This window comes from Ceratotherium simum, chromosome 16 (genome assembly GCF_057802395.1).
Source record: "Ceratotherium simum simum isolate JZ-2026a chromosome 16, ASM5780239v1, whole genome shotgun sequence".
Taxonomy (NCBI): Eukaryota; Metazoa; Chordata; class Mammalia; order Perissodactyla; family Rhinocerotidae; genus Ceratotherium; species Ceratotherium simum.
The window spans coordinates 36824619-36837187 of record NC_141915.1 but is presented as its reverse complement, the minus strand read 5'-3'; the positions used below and the strand labels follow the sequence as shown (position 1 = coordinate 36837187).

The 12569-nt window shown below is 49.9% G+C and overlaps 1 protein-coding gene across 1 annotated transcript; it reads right to left on the bottom strand.

Moving 5' to 3' along the window:
- Window positions 1-1251: 1251 nt before the first annotated feature.
- On the bottom strand, window positions 1252-11738 carry PHB1 (prohibitin 1). The gene is made up of 7 exons (XM_004434654.3): window positions 11685-11738; window positions 10377-10491; window positions 8839-9000; window positions 6683-6825; window positions 6398-6514; window positions 3764-3859; window positions 1252-2405 (listed from the first exon to the last, which is right to left on the bottom strand). Exons 2-7 carry the CDS (start codon window positions 10462-10464, stop codon window positions 2193-2195), a joined length of 819 nt encoding a protein of 272 aa, XP_004434711.1. The 5' UTR covers window positions 10465-10491; window positions 11685-11738; the 3' UTR covers window positions 1252-2192.
- Between the last annotated feature and the right edge of the window lie 831 nt (window positions 11739-12569).

The following is a 12569-nucleotide window of genomic DNA, read 5'->3' as shown; positions in this document are numbered from 1 at the left end:
AAATGCAAGAAACACAACTGCTCTTTTAGAAAGGGCCTGGGGAAGAGGAGCCTCCTGCCCCCGCCCCCCTGAAGGGTGTCCACAGCAATAAACAGCAGGAAAGGAAGAAGGTGGCAGAGTGGCAGCCAGTCTGGAACCCATTTAGGAATTATGCCCTTTCTGCTCCAGTCTGGAATGCGCTTTGTGAGTCCAGGCACCTTATCATTCGCAGGCCTCACTATTCTTACAGCAAAAAAAACGAGAGGAGGAAGAGGTATCCTGAGATAAATGATGTCCGGGGGAGGTGGTAGGGAGACGGGCTGGATGGGAGGCTCGCGGGAGTATCAGACTGGGGGGTCTGAGGTTCAGCCGAGGCTCAGGAGCCCATCGCACACTCGTCTGCATGCTCACGGGAGGATGGGAAGGGACTAGATCCCTGCCCAAGAGGCCCTGGGAGGGGAGCGGGGTGCAGGGATGAGAGAACTCAGTCCACAGTCCCGCCCCAAATTTGTGCATCGTCCCCACCTTTCCCAGCTGACAGCTGGCCCTAACGCTCTGGGAGAGGCAATGCAGAATCGAGGTCAGAGATCAGCCTGCAGAGTCCTCTTTAAGACTGCTCTCCTTTGCCAGGTGGTGAGCCCGGGGATTAGACTGAGAGCAGAGGTTAAAGCAGTCAATGCGAGCGCTCACTGCACGTTTTATTCCTACCAGGATCTGAAGTGGGTGATTGGCACAGGCCATTTCTCAATCGTAGGTCTGCTTTCCCTCCTCACCATCCAACATGGGTAAACTCGGCTGGTCAAACGCCAGGTGATTTCCACATCAAAGCAAAGCAGAATAAGCAACATAAACCCATAGCAGGGCAACTGAAGCCATGTAATGTATATAAAAATCAAAGTGCAGTGCATTGAAGGCTATTGCACACGTGTATTTTATGTCAATCGCTTCCCTCTTGTTAGGGAAAGTGTTGCTCCCAGTTAGGAGTGGTGGAAAAGCCACAGAGGAAAGTTCACTAACCTCTAGTCACCCTCGCCTCCTAAGAGTCCATCTTTGACAAACCTCACCTGATACCACCTGATACCACGGAGACTTGCTTCAGGCTGGGGATGGATCTGGAACACAGCACAAAGTGTTTTCTGAAACTAAAGCATTTTCTGCCTTGCTCGAGATTGTCCCAGCTGGCAATACAAACATGTACACACACAAACTGCTAGAACACTCTGTCCTGATCCCCTGGCTCTCACAAACAAAAAAAAACCCAAACGACTGAGCTGGAAGGTCTGGGTGTCATTTATTGACAGCAGTTTACACACATTTTTCTTCCCATGGTTGTTTCCCCAAAGCACAGGCACGGAGCCCTCCAGAAGGGCAGTCTCTGAACGAGGGAGCCAGGAACGCAGGACGCACACGTCTTTGGCAGGCATGTCCAGCCCCGGCAGGATGCAATCCTTCAAGCTGGAATTCTGCCGGGTATTTGAGAGACACCCGGGTGGGAGGTGGAGAGGAAGTCTCCAACAGGACTCACATCGCGGTCCAGGCCTGCTCTCTCTATCCAAGTCCGTCCCAGCTTTGGGACCCTAGGGGGGCAGCAAATCAGGCCCACCCACCTTCACAGGGGCAAGTTCTTCACTCCATGCCCTGTTCCTACACACCTGCTTCCGCTGGCCCCAGTTAAAGAGATTCAGCCTTATGGTAAGAGACAGACCACTTCCTCTCTGACCCTCCCCAGCACCACTCTTCAACTGGGTCTGTGCAGGAAGCACTAGAAAACACTGAGGCCTGCAGTCTCGCTCAGCTGCGTGTGCCATCTTCCTCAAGTCTTGAGTAAATGATGGGTTGGAGGCTAGAGGATTACTCGGCCGACAACTGTGCTCCCCAGCTCATCACACACACGGCCCTGCCTTTCTTCTGCCAATTGCCAGTACCTCGGCTGGAGCTCCAGCAGGCCCGGGAGATGGGAGCCAAGCTGGTCTGCATAGGCACTTAGCAATTTTGGGGAAGGAGGTGGATAAAAAAGTGGATGGAAATGAGAAGAATGAAAGAGCTCTACCTGATAATTAGAGATCTGAAGTGATTTTGCTTTTATTTCCTTCACTTTAAGCCAATCATGAAATTTCACAGTGATTTCTGGGGTGGGAGCAGAAGGAAGGTGGTGCTAAGAATCACTGGGGCTGTGGCCCAGGTGGCCCGAGGAGGTGCAGGCAGGGCAGGCCTCACTGGGGCAGCTGGAGGAGCACTGACTGCCCGGAAGGCAGGTAGGTGATGTTCCGAGAGCGCGAGAGCTGGTACGCGATGTCCTCGGCCGCTTCCAGCTTGCGCAGCTCGATCAGGCCGTCGCCCGCGGTGGCGAGCGAGTTGGCGATCAGCTCGGCTGCCTTGGAGTCGCCCTCAGCAGAGATGATGGCCGCCTTCTTCTGCTGCTCAGCCTAAAAGCGGATGTGGAGAGACCAAGGTCACACCTCAGGGCAGGATGGCAGGCTACAGCCTGGAGGGACCAGGTTAGGCACCTTCGTTGGTTCCTGAAGGCACTCTGGGAATTTACCTCCACCTCTGGGTGGGGTCAACAAGCACCGTCCACCCAATCCTCCTCTGTCTGGTAAGGCCCATGTCTCATCACTGTAGGGAGATACTTCTGTTGGCTGCATAAATATCTGTCATTTCAAAGTCCTCACTAGTATTAACAGCAATCTAGACCGGCCACCCTACTCTGAGCCAGGACGATCTCAGGCCAAGGGAAACAGGAGAGAAAGAAAGGTGGAATCAATCCTCAGGCTCATCTTCCCTCCAGTCCCAAGTCAAAGTGACTTTCATCAAAACCAGCACAGCTGAGGAGCAGCAGGCACGTGTGACACTCCCTAGTCACCTGTGAGCTAAACTGGTTCCCGACCAGGAACCCAGGCACCCAGGACAAGGTCTCCTAGGCGCTCCCTACCCATATCATGAGGATGACCCGTCATCTATCTGCAATGCATGACCTTCAGAAGTGTGGGAGGAACGACAGTAACAAGCCCCTCTGAAATTAACACACAATTTTGAAACTGCTAGGTTCTGTGACTCGTCACTCAACAAATGTCACTGAGCACCTAGGATCCTCAGGCACAGTCTTAGATATGTTCTAGGCTCTGGAGAAAAGCAGAAAAAGGTAAGAAAAGTCTCCGCCCACATGGAGTTTATATTCTTTAAGATTAAATTGGTCACCCATGTATCCCTCTTTTCCCTGATTCTAAGGTCTAAGGGGTCTTGGATCAGGAATACTAACCCAAGACAACGAGTTGGGGGGAGAAGGGGACAGCAAGAAATAAATACACCTTCGCTAAGCCCCGAAGACTAGGCTGCTATGCAGATATACTGTGTCCCATCGCACTCTGACACATCTGGATGGATTTAGCACTTGAAAAAAATCCAGTGATGATAGCACATCTGGCACAACGTTTGATCCTTTCTGCTGTCAGCTTTCCCTATGTAACCACAGTTAAAAATGGCTTCTCAGTGAAGCTCAAAATATTGCAGGAGAAACCTTTTTATTTGTAGCAAAGTGTTTTTGATCTTAGGGAAGTGGAAAAAAAAATGACCCTTCAGTGATTTAGGAACACAACTTCACATATCCCTGACTAGCCCCCAAAGACTCTGGAACCAATTGCAAGAGTGCAGTCCCTTCAACCCCCTTCCAGTGATCCCGGAAGAAGAGATGACAGATGATGAATTTCCAGGCCACCCAGCAAACGAGGAGGCTGAGCACAGGAGAAATGGAAGAGAGGCTCCTGCCGTCTGGTTGAATGCTCACCTTTTCCACCACAAATCTGGCCCTCTCCGCTTCCTGCTGAGCCACCTGTTTGGCTTCTACCGCTTCTGTGAACTCCTTCCCGAAGGTCAGATGCGTCTAAGGGGAGAGAGTGAGTGCGAGATGAGGCAGTGTAATTGCTTAGACAGCGTTGCTGCGAGGCCTCCGTGGCGGCTGAGAGGAAGAGGCCAGGAATGGCTCCAGCAGCTGGAGGCATTGTGAAGCCAGGACACCCTTCCACCTCCACATCCTTGCCCAAACTGAGTTCATACCCAGAATCCTTGGCTGCCCAAACTGCTCCTGTACGTCATTCTGTCACCCTCAGTGTGACGATCTCAAGTAGAAAACAGCCCAAAGACACCTGAAGGTGTCTACTGGACTGACCACCTCCCTGGCGGAGGAGACCTGTGGGTTCTAGGACCCCCACCACTGACTAGTGCTCTTTCAAGTCCTTTGATGGCCTGCTGGAGCCCCCAGGGAGGCCAGATGGAAAACTGAGCCCCTGAGAGTGGGGGATGCAGCTGGTTCTCAGGGATTCAAGAGCGTGACGCTCTCTGCTTATGGAATAACCAGTCCACTTCTTTCTCACACACCTCCACCACAGAACAGGAGGAGGAGGAGAGAGAAGGTGGGACGCGAATCATGGTATTCCCTATGTGTGAGTGCTTCTGGTAAAGGGTTTAACAGAAGCAGAAGGCAGGTAAAGCTACTGCTCAGGGAGCGGGTTTAAAATTCTGATTACCCACAGACCTTCCCTACTAACATAAAGAACTGAGACTTGGCTGAAGTGACTGTCTCTAATGACAGTGCAAACAATGGGAACAGATCTCAGAGCTCCTAATTGCCTAGTCTAGAGTAATTTACTTATTTATCCAACTTTTCATTAAATAGGAAGAAATAATGGGAAGAACAGTATTGTTTCTTTCTTTACTTATTTTATTTTTTTTGTGAGATCAGCCCTGAGCTAACATCTATTGCCAATCCTCCTCCTTTTTTTCTCTTTTTCTCCCCAAAGCCTCAGTAGATAGTTGTATGTCATAGCTGCACATCCTTCTTAGTTGCTGTATGTGGGATGCGGCCTCAGCATGGCCGGAGAAGCGGTGTGTGGGTGCATGCCCGGGATCCGAACCTGGGCCGCCAGTAGTGGAGCAGGCACACTTAACCACTAAGCCATGGAGCCGGCCCCCAGAACAGTATTGTTTTTGCTATCAAATTCTATTTGTTTTATTTCCTTCACCACCCTCTCACCCTCTGCTTTTTTTTCTGTTTAATATAGGTAGCTCGAAACTTCTCCTGAAGAGTAAACCCTATTCCCACTGTCTTCTAGAATTTTTAACACTCCTAACTTTTAAACTGTACCTGCTCTACTTTGCCCACTCCATTTCGGGATTCTTGTTCAAAGTCTGGGGAAGAAAATACAATCCTGAGAAATAAAAAATGAAATGTGGAATTAAGGAATAAAATTCCTTTCTACAAGGGCCAGCTGAGGTCAGCAAATTTCCACATGAAATCTAATTTTCTTCTCACACCTCTTAGATATCGTTTCCTGTGGTCAGCCCACATCTCCCCAGAATGGAGAATGTGGTTAAAGTCTAGCATAATGCCAAGTTTCTCCTTAGGTTTTTACTTGGTATTTTCTCACTGCCAGGGTGTTTAGGTTAACAGTAAGTGGGATAGCCTGAGGAACGGCTCTTGTCAGAGGAGCCAAATGGCTGCAGCATGGCATCTTGCCAGTAGAGGGAGCCCACAAGCCCTTCCACTGCCGGCAACAGCGGCAAGGTGGAGCAGTGCCCCCGGGTTAGCTCTGGGTTAGCGCTGGTTGTCATAGAGCATGACTGTTTAAACAGCTGCACAGATGCTGGCGGCGAAATGGTGCCTTTCCCTAGCCACGCACAGGAGAACTGAACAGGAAACACGACCTCACTACCCGAACAAATCACTCCAAATGATTTTTCCCAGAGAATCTAGAAACACGACCCCTTTTCCCTCACCCTCCTCAATCTGAAATGCTATCCCACCTGTACTGCTTTCCCTCTGAGTTATGGCATCCAATGTCCTATAAATACACAGACTATACAGTCTCAAGGGGACAGCTTATGCCTCAGAGATGTCCCCTGCCCTCCATACCAGGCTTTGGGGAACAGAACCATTCATTTACACTCTATCACTTTTCACTGGGGGTCCCCAGAGCCCCCTTCACTGAGCTTCAGAACCTAAGTGTTAGGCAATGCCCGGGGGTCAGGCTGGGAGGTCTGTGCTAGGGAGAAAGACTATCTGAGCTGTTCTCTAGTCCCCACCAGGCAGTTTCTTCCTGTGTCAAATGGTTAACAAGACATCAATTCCCGGGAGCTCTGGGAAACAATCAGTTTTGGGAAGGTGAAAAATCTAGTGGTTAGGGACCATCTGGGTAGGGCCAGGAGTCAAAAGAAAAATGTGCGTGGCAGATGGGAGGTAAAAGAACCCTAACCTGAAAACAAACCCAAGGAGACTGCCTCATACCATCAAGAAGTCTCCATGTTTTCAAGTCTCACATCTAGGAAAGTGGAAGGCAGGACCAAATAGTGTCTACCCAGAAATGGAGCCAGGCATGGAAACAAGAACCACAGCCACTTCCCCTGGGCTCCTCATGGATCTTACCAAGGACACGTCATCCAGGATGAGCCCAAAGGTTGCTGCTCGCTCCGTAAGGTCATCGCTCACCTGCCTGGAGACCAGCTCTCTCTGCGTGATCAGTTCTCCAGCATCAAAGCGTGCCTGATACCAAGGGAGGGCAGAGGAGCTGGTTAGGATAATGAGGAAGCAGAAAGGGAACCAGGAAACTACCAGCCACATCCTAACCATCCACTGCCAGGCTCTGCCTGCCACCTAGCGATCTCGTGGGGGCTGTGCTCTAGGCTCGAGGCTGAGGCCCTGTCCACTCACCACCACTGACTTGAGGATCTCTGTAGTGATGGACGGCAGCACGCGCTCGTCATAGTCCTCTCCGATGCTGGTGAAGATGCGGGGAAGCTGGCTAGCCACTGGCCGGAAAAGGATGCGCAGGGTGATGTTGACATTCTGTAAATCTTAGGGTGGGGGGACAAACGGTAGAGTTACAAATAAAAAGCCCAGCAAGAAACAAGTGGCCTTTTATATGACCTCTCCTCCCCCCAATTTCCTACAATCTATAAGTAAAGTTGCTGATTATAAGACCCTAGAGGGCAAGGAGCACACGTGCATGGTTTCCTCGGTAGAGAACCAAGCAGAGCACTACAGAGTCAGGAACTTCTTAAAGGCCTCTGGTGATGACAGCTTTTCAGTATGTCCTATGCCCTCTGATATATAAGCAATTCAGACTATATGTCCAATAGGGCCTGTGGGATGTTTGGAACACTGAATATTTTAAGAAAACAGGCCAACGTCAAGAATTCTGGGGTGAGGTCTTTCCAGGGCCTGGTGAATGTGGCCCATGTCAGGAGTCTGCCTTCAAGAGGTTATCCTGGGGACAGCGGAAAGAGTCCACCTTGGACTGGACCAGCAGTCCCCCTCTGCTGTTGACTCATCATGTGGCCTCACTAAGCCTTAGCCAATCTCAGCTATTTCCTTGTCTGAAAGAGCGGGGATGATTTCATCTGCCTTCCAGGCATGCTGGGGAAACTAAAAGAATAAACAGATACAAAAACACTCTGTCAACTGTGCATCAGCCTTAAGCGGTTCTCAGACTCATCCAGTGACTGCTTCTCAAAGGACCCTGGGAGGGAATGACAATGTCCCCTGATAATTCAGGCCTGCTCGGAGCTAAAGCACCATCACAGCCTGCTTGCAGTCACCAACAATGTGGACCACGCACCCAGGAGATAGTCCCGAACCAGCACAAGAGCAGTGGGAAATGGACCACCCAAGTCCCTGATCTCCGGAACTTCTACCAGCAGTCTTAAAGACAGGTACATATTGTATCCTTGGAAGAAAGGCAGAATAGCAGAGAAAGAAATGCCAAAGAGGTGGGGAGTTTAGAACTAGGCTTTTAAGTTAAAATTTTGTTTCTTGATGAACCCCACCCCACCTTTGATTTCCCATTGTAGTAGGCAAGCCAGGCCCTTTACAGGAGGCTCCTTCCTCGCCGGCCAGTAGCTACAGGGCAGATTATGCAATATCAATTTACCCTTCCTCCTCCTCTGTGGACACACTTCTCACTCCAAAGTCCCAGCTCGCCCGTAAGTTCCTCGCAGGAGCCTGCCCAGCCACCTGTGGGAGCTGGCTGCTCTCTTTTTTGCTCCCCTACACTCTGCAACCTTGGCTCCAGGACTCACCACACTCTACTGTAACTGCTTGTTCACATGTCTATCTCCCTAGCTAGACTGAGCTCCTAAAGGCCCTTGCTGTAGACACCTTTGAACTATCCCCACCCTCTGGCCCAGCACAGAGCCTGGCACAGTTATAGTCAGCAAACCTCTGCTCAGGAATAGCACTGAAGGCATCGAGGGTTAACAAGATCATAAACCAACATCCATGGTTTGGATGTTGCTGCACAGAAATGTCACTGCTGAGCCAGCATCTGCTATTCCATTTACTGCCTGTGTCCCTCTGAGAGTAGGATGGGAGAACAGTGAGAGCTATTCATTTTAGGCTCCAACTGGAAATCCAGTGGCATGTCAGACACCAGGAGACTGCTCTCAGGGACGTGGGCCTCAGCCTGTAAGATAACAATGCGAGGTCAGCCCTGCTGGAAACAGAGGCCTTGGAAAGTAAGGTAAAGGTTAAGTCAGCTGTGAAGGCAAACAGAACAGAGAGAGATGGGTTTATAGAGCCACTCTGGGGAACCAGAACCAATGGGAAGGGTCAACTGAGGGAGCAAAGGCACATTTACATTTCTTTAAAAGTGGATCACCATGTAACTCTTGAAATATATCTTTGTGTATTTCTCTAAATTTGTACAGTTGTCTGTGCATGTACCTTGAGTATATATTTCTATAAATCCATATAAAACCCTCCAGGGAAAATATGCTAGGAAGTCTTATTATGGGAAATTCAATCTCTTCTGGAACCCACAGCACCCCTTCCACACTCTCTACTTTACCTGACCCCCAGGCAAGACTCACCTTTGCTACCAGTGATTACTGGCACGTTACGTGGTCGAGAGCGGCAGTCGAAGATAATTGGTTTCTGTACCCAAGGGATGAGAAAGTGAGTCCCTTCCCCAACCACAATGTCTTGCACGCCACGGAACCGGTCAAAGATGACAGCTCTGTGCCCAGCATCCACTAGGAATGAAGGGTAATGACGGGTCAGAAAAATCCCCTCACTCTTGAACCAAAAGGATTGAGCCTTTGAAAGATCCCTGGTGTTTCCTGTTCATTTACGTCTCCGCTCTCTTCCTCTGTCTTCCCACTCTTCTGGTCCCTAGAGGCTTCTAAATAGCTACAAAACTAAGCAATCACTTCCTATCCCACGTGTCTTCCCACGGACTTTGGTAATAGGATCTATTCCTCAGCATCCTTTCTCCTCGAAACAACTGGTTGCTGGTTTTCTGATTAACTACCTCATCCCCAAACTCCCACCAATACATTTCCAGGAACCACCCCCCAAACTTCTTTCTAAAACGCACCAAGGTCTTCACTGTGACCACATTCCATCCTAGCTCCAATTTAACCCAGTGTTCCCAGAAGCAGCACCCTCACTAGGGGAATCCCAGAACATGGAAGGTCCTACTCTTTCCTTCCAATAGCTTGGTTTCTTTAAGGTTTTAAGGGGTTATAGAGTTGTCTTGTTGGTTCAGCGAGAAATTAGTGACGGCAATTATGGTCTAGCTGTGCAGGGGTAGCCAAAAAGATCAGAGGATAAAACTGGGCCATATAAGCCAAGGCTTTTCTGATGGACTGTCTCCGCCCCTGCCTTTTGGGACTTTACAGTTGGTCCAAATATCTTCACTCTGGAAGTAATCCTCCTCCTGTCAGATAGTCACACACGAGCTGGGTCAATCCGCTTTCCGACAAGAAAGTGAGGGAATATCAGAGTTAGAGGGGGTCTTAGAGACGAACCAGTTCAATGGCATTGCTTGACCAATCAAGAAGCCGACCCCTAGGGAGCGGGAAGTAACTCGCCTAAGGTCACACAGAAAAGTGGAAGAAAAGCCTGCGTAAACCCCTGCCACATTGTTAAAAGCTGGGCAATGCATCTCAAAGATATTTCTCTGGAACGACCCAACTGCAGCAGAGCAGAAGCTCCTGCCGAGGACAAGGTCACCAAAGGTCTAAAGCCCTTGCTGAGTTAGTCCACACACAGGCAGAAGGGAACAAAGGAGAGCTCCCTTTCGGCCAGCCTGTGCAATCGCGACACTCTGCTGCAACACTTGAGTGGCGTGGCATCACTTCAAATTAACAAGAGCAGCTGGAAACATCCAACGGCAACTGGGCTGGGAGGCTCCCTGTGAATAAAGCCTCTGAGAGAACCTACAGCTACAAGGACAGAGGTTCTGATGACAGTACAACCATACAGTGTGGGATGGCAGCAGGTGAGCCCTCTTGGTCACAAACACATTCACAGACAGCCGCTGCCATCAGGAGTGTCACATAGGCTGTGGAGACCAACAGACGTCTTCCGGCAAAAGGCAATGACCCACCGCCCCTCAGTGTCTTACCATTGTACAAGGCAGAGTTCACCACGCCTCCCGCCACAGCTAAGGCCAGGCCAAACTTGCCGATGGACTCAAACACTTTGGCAGCCATGTCTCCTTCTGCTGGACCCACTCACACCTAAGGGGGTAAAAACAAAACAAAGCAACTTGATCCCAAAATCCTCAGAGAAAGCCCTGTCTGAGGCACCATATTCACTTCTCAAGCTGGCTATTTATTCCCCACTCTGGAGCTCTAAACCATCCACTGAAGGACACCTAATAAATGACACTCCATAGCTTAGAAAAGGGTAGTATCAATTCCTTTGCTTTTTTGTTTTCCCATTTCTTCCTTCTTTTTCTACCACTTAAGAAAAGGGGTCTGGGCACTTGGTTCAATAATGGGAATGAGATATGGGCTTGATACCCAAGAAGAACTCAGCACCACAGGAAACCACCCTCCCATTTCCTGGACAAGCAGGCCCCAAGAGAGAGGCTGTGCGGTTGGTTCTTTGGAATTTTGGTTTGGAAAAATAACTCAAAGAATGTGCTACACGGATTCCAACAGCAAAAATAATAATAGCTAATCTTCATACCAGGCAGTCTCCTACCAGCAATTTACTTAATCCTCACACCAACCCCTATGAAGTAGACTATTACAGATGAAGAAACTGAGGCACACAGAGAAGTTACATGAGGAGCCCAAGATCACACAGCTATTAAGTGGCAGAACCAGGATTAGAACCTACAGGTCTAATTCTAGAAGGCACAGCTTAACTCCTCATCATACTGCTTCTCAACATCAGGTATTAAGAATGCCCTGTTATTATGGAAGCAGGAGCTGGATGACCTCCTGGGATCAAGATATCAGAAGAACCAATTGGGCAGAAAGGCTCTAAACAGCTGCACGGCGCGGCAGAGCCCTGGAAGAAGGGGAGGGTGGGGCTGAGAGGGGGTGCCGGGAGCACGGCTGACCCAACTAGAATCTACTACAGCACTTAACTTTTTAATGCCCCGCCCATCATCGTCCACGTCAGTTTCAACTCCTGAGACTACCTTGACTTCCCCTCGTGCACTTAAAAATTCCCTTCTCGAGGCCAGGACGCCCAGTCCTGACCCCTCGGCCTTTCCACTTCTAATAGCTTCTGCATTATTCCTCACCCTGCCCCCATACACACCTCCCTTACTCTACGCCACCCCTGGCTCGTCCCGGGCTCACCCCCTTTCCCCTCCCACACGAGGCGGACAAACGCACGCAACCCGCCTGCACAAATTGCGAAGAGGAGAGCAGACGAAGGTTGCAGAGACGCCCGGACTCGACCCCTCCATTCTCACCTGCTTCCACACTGACCTCCACATGAATTCCCCAGTCTCACATACTGCGCATGCGCTGGCAGCTCCTCCTCTTCCCCCTCCTTCCAAGATCCGCACCTCTGATTGGTGGGGAAGAGCGTGGTGCATTCTGGGAAGCGTGGCTGGCCTCCTGAGTCTGGTTCCCCGGCTCCTCACTAATGAACTACATTTCCCAAAGAGCCATGCAGCGGCTGGCCTGCGCTGAAAAGGCTTTTCTCTTTGGCGGTAAACGCCAAGAAGTGGCCGCAAAGCCTTTTGGGGCCTGTAGTTCCGTGGGGATAAATGCACGTGCCTATCCTGCACCGGTGCTAGAGCCTGAGGGAGATAGGCCGGGAGGGCCGTCTGAAAGAGTGACAGGGGCAAATTTACGGTTGATGAAACAGGTTGGATGGGCACTCTGGGGAAAGCTGTGAAATAACTGGTGGGCTGAGAGATCTTGAGGGAAGTCGAGGGACTGTCTGGTTTCCAAAGCCCTGTCTGGAAATGTCCTCAGTCGTGGGACATTGATTGCCAGAGCCAGAGAACCTTAGAAACCATCTGGGCCGGAAAACTGAAGCCCAGAGAGAGGAAGGGATTCATTCAGGGTCATGCACTGATTTAACAAAAGTCTCGGCTTAGAGTCCGGGTCCCCTGGACACAATTTTTTTTTAAAAGTTTTATTTGGAAAAGTTGCAAGAATAGTACAAAAAACATATGTATCCTTTACTCAAATTCGTTTATTGCTAACAATTTGCTCCATTTGCTTTATCATTTGCTCCCTCCCTGTCCCCCCCTTCTTCTCTCTCTCTTTGTGTTTTCTAAGAATAAAGACATTCTCTTATATAACTTGAGTAAATTTAATCTACCCTCTGCATTCCAATTTTGTCC

Excerpts from the sequence above, each read along its gene's own strand:
- PHB1 (XM_004434654.3), bottom strand. The coding sequence starts at position 10,464 with ATGGCTGCCAAAGTGTTTGAGTCCATCGGCAAGTTTGGCCTGGCCTTA. Across the intron at positions 6,826-8,838 it reads AGTAATCACTGGTAGCAAAG|ATTTACAGAATGTCAACATC; the intron begins GTGAGTCTTGCC and ends CCCCACCCTAAG. Across the intron at positions 2,406-3,763 it reads CCAGATTTGTGGTGGAAAAG|GCTGAGCAGCAGAAGAAGGC; the intron begins GTGAGCATTCAA and ends ATCCGCTTTTAG.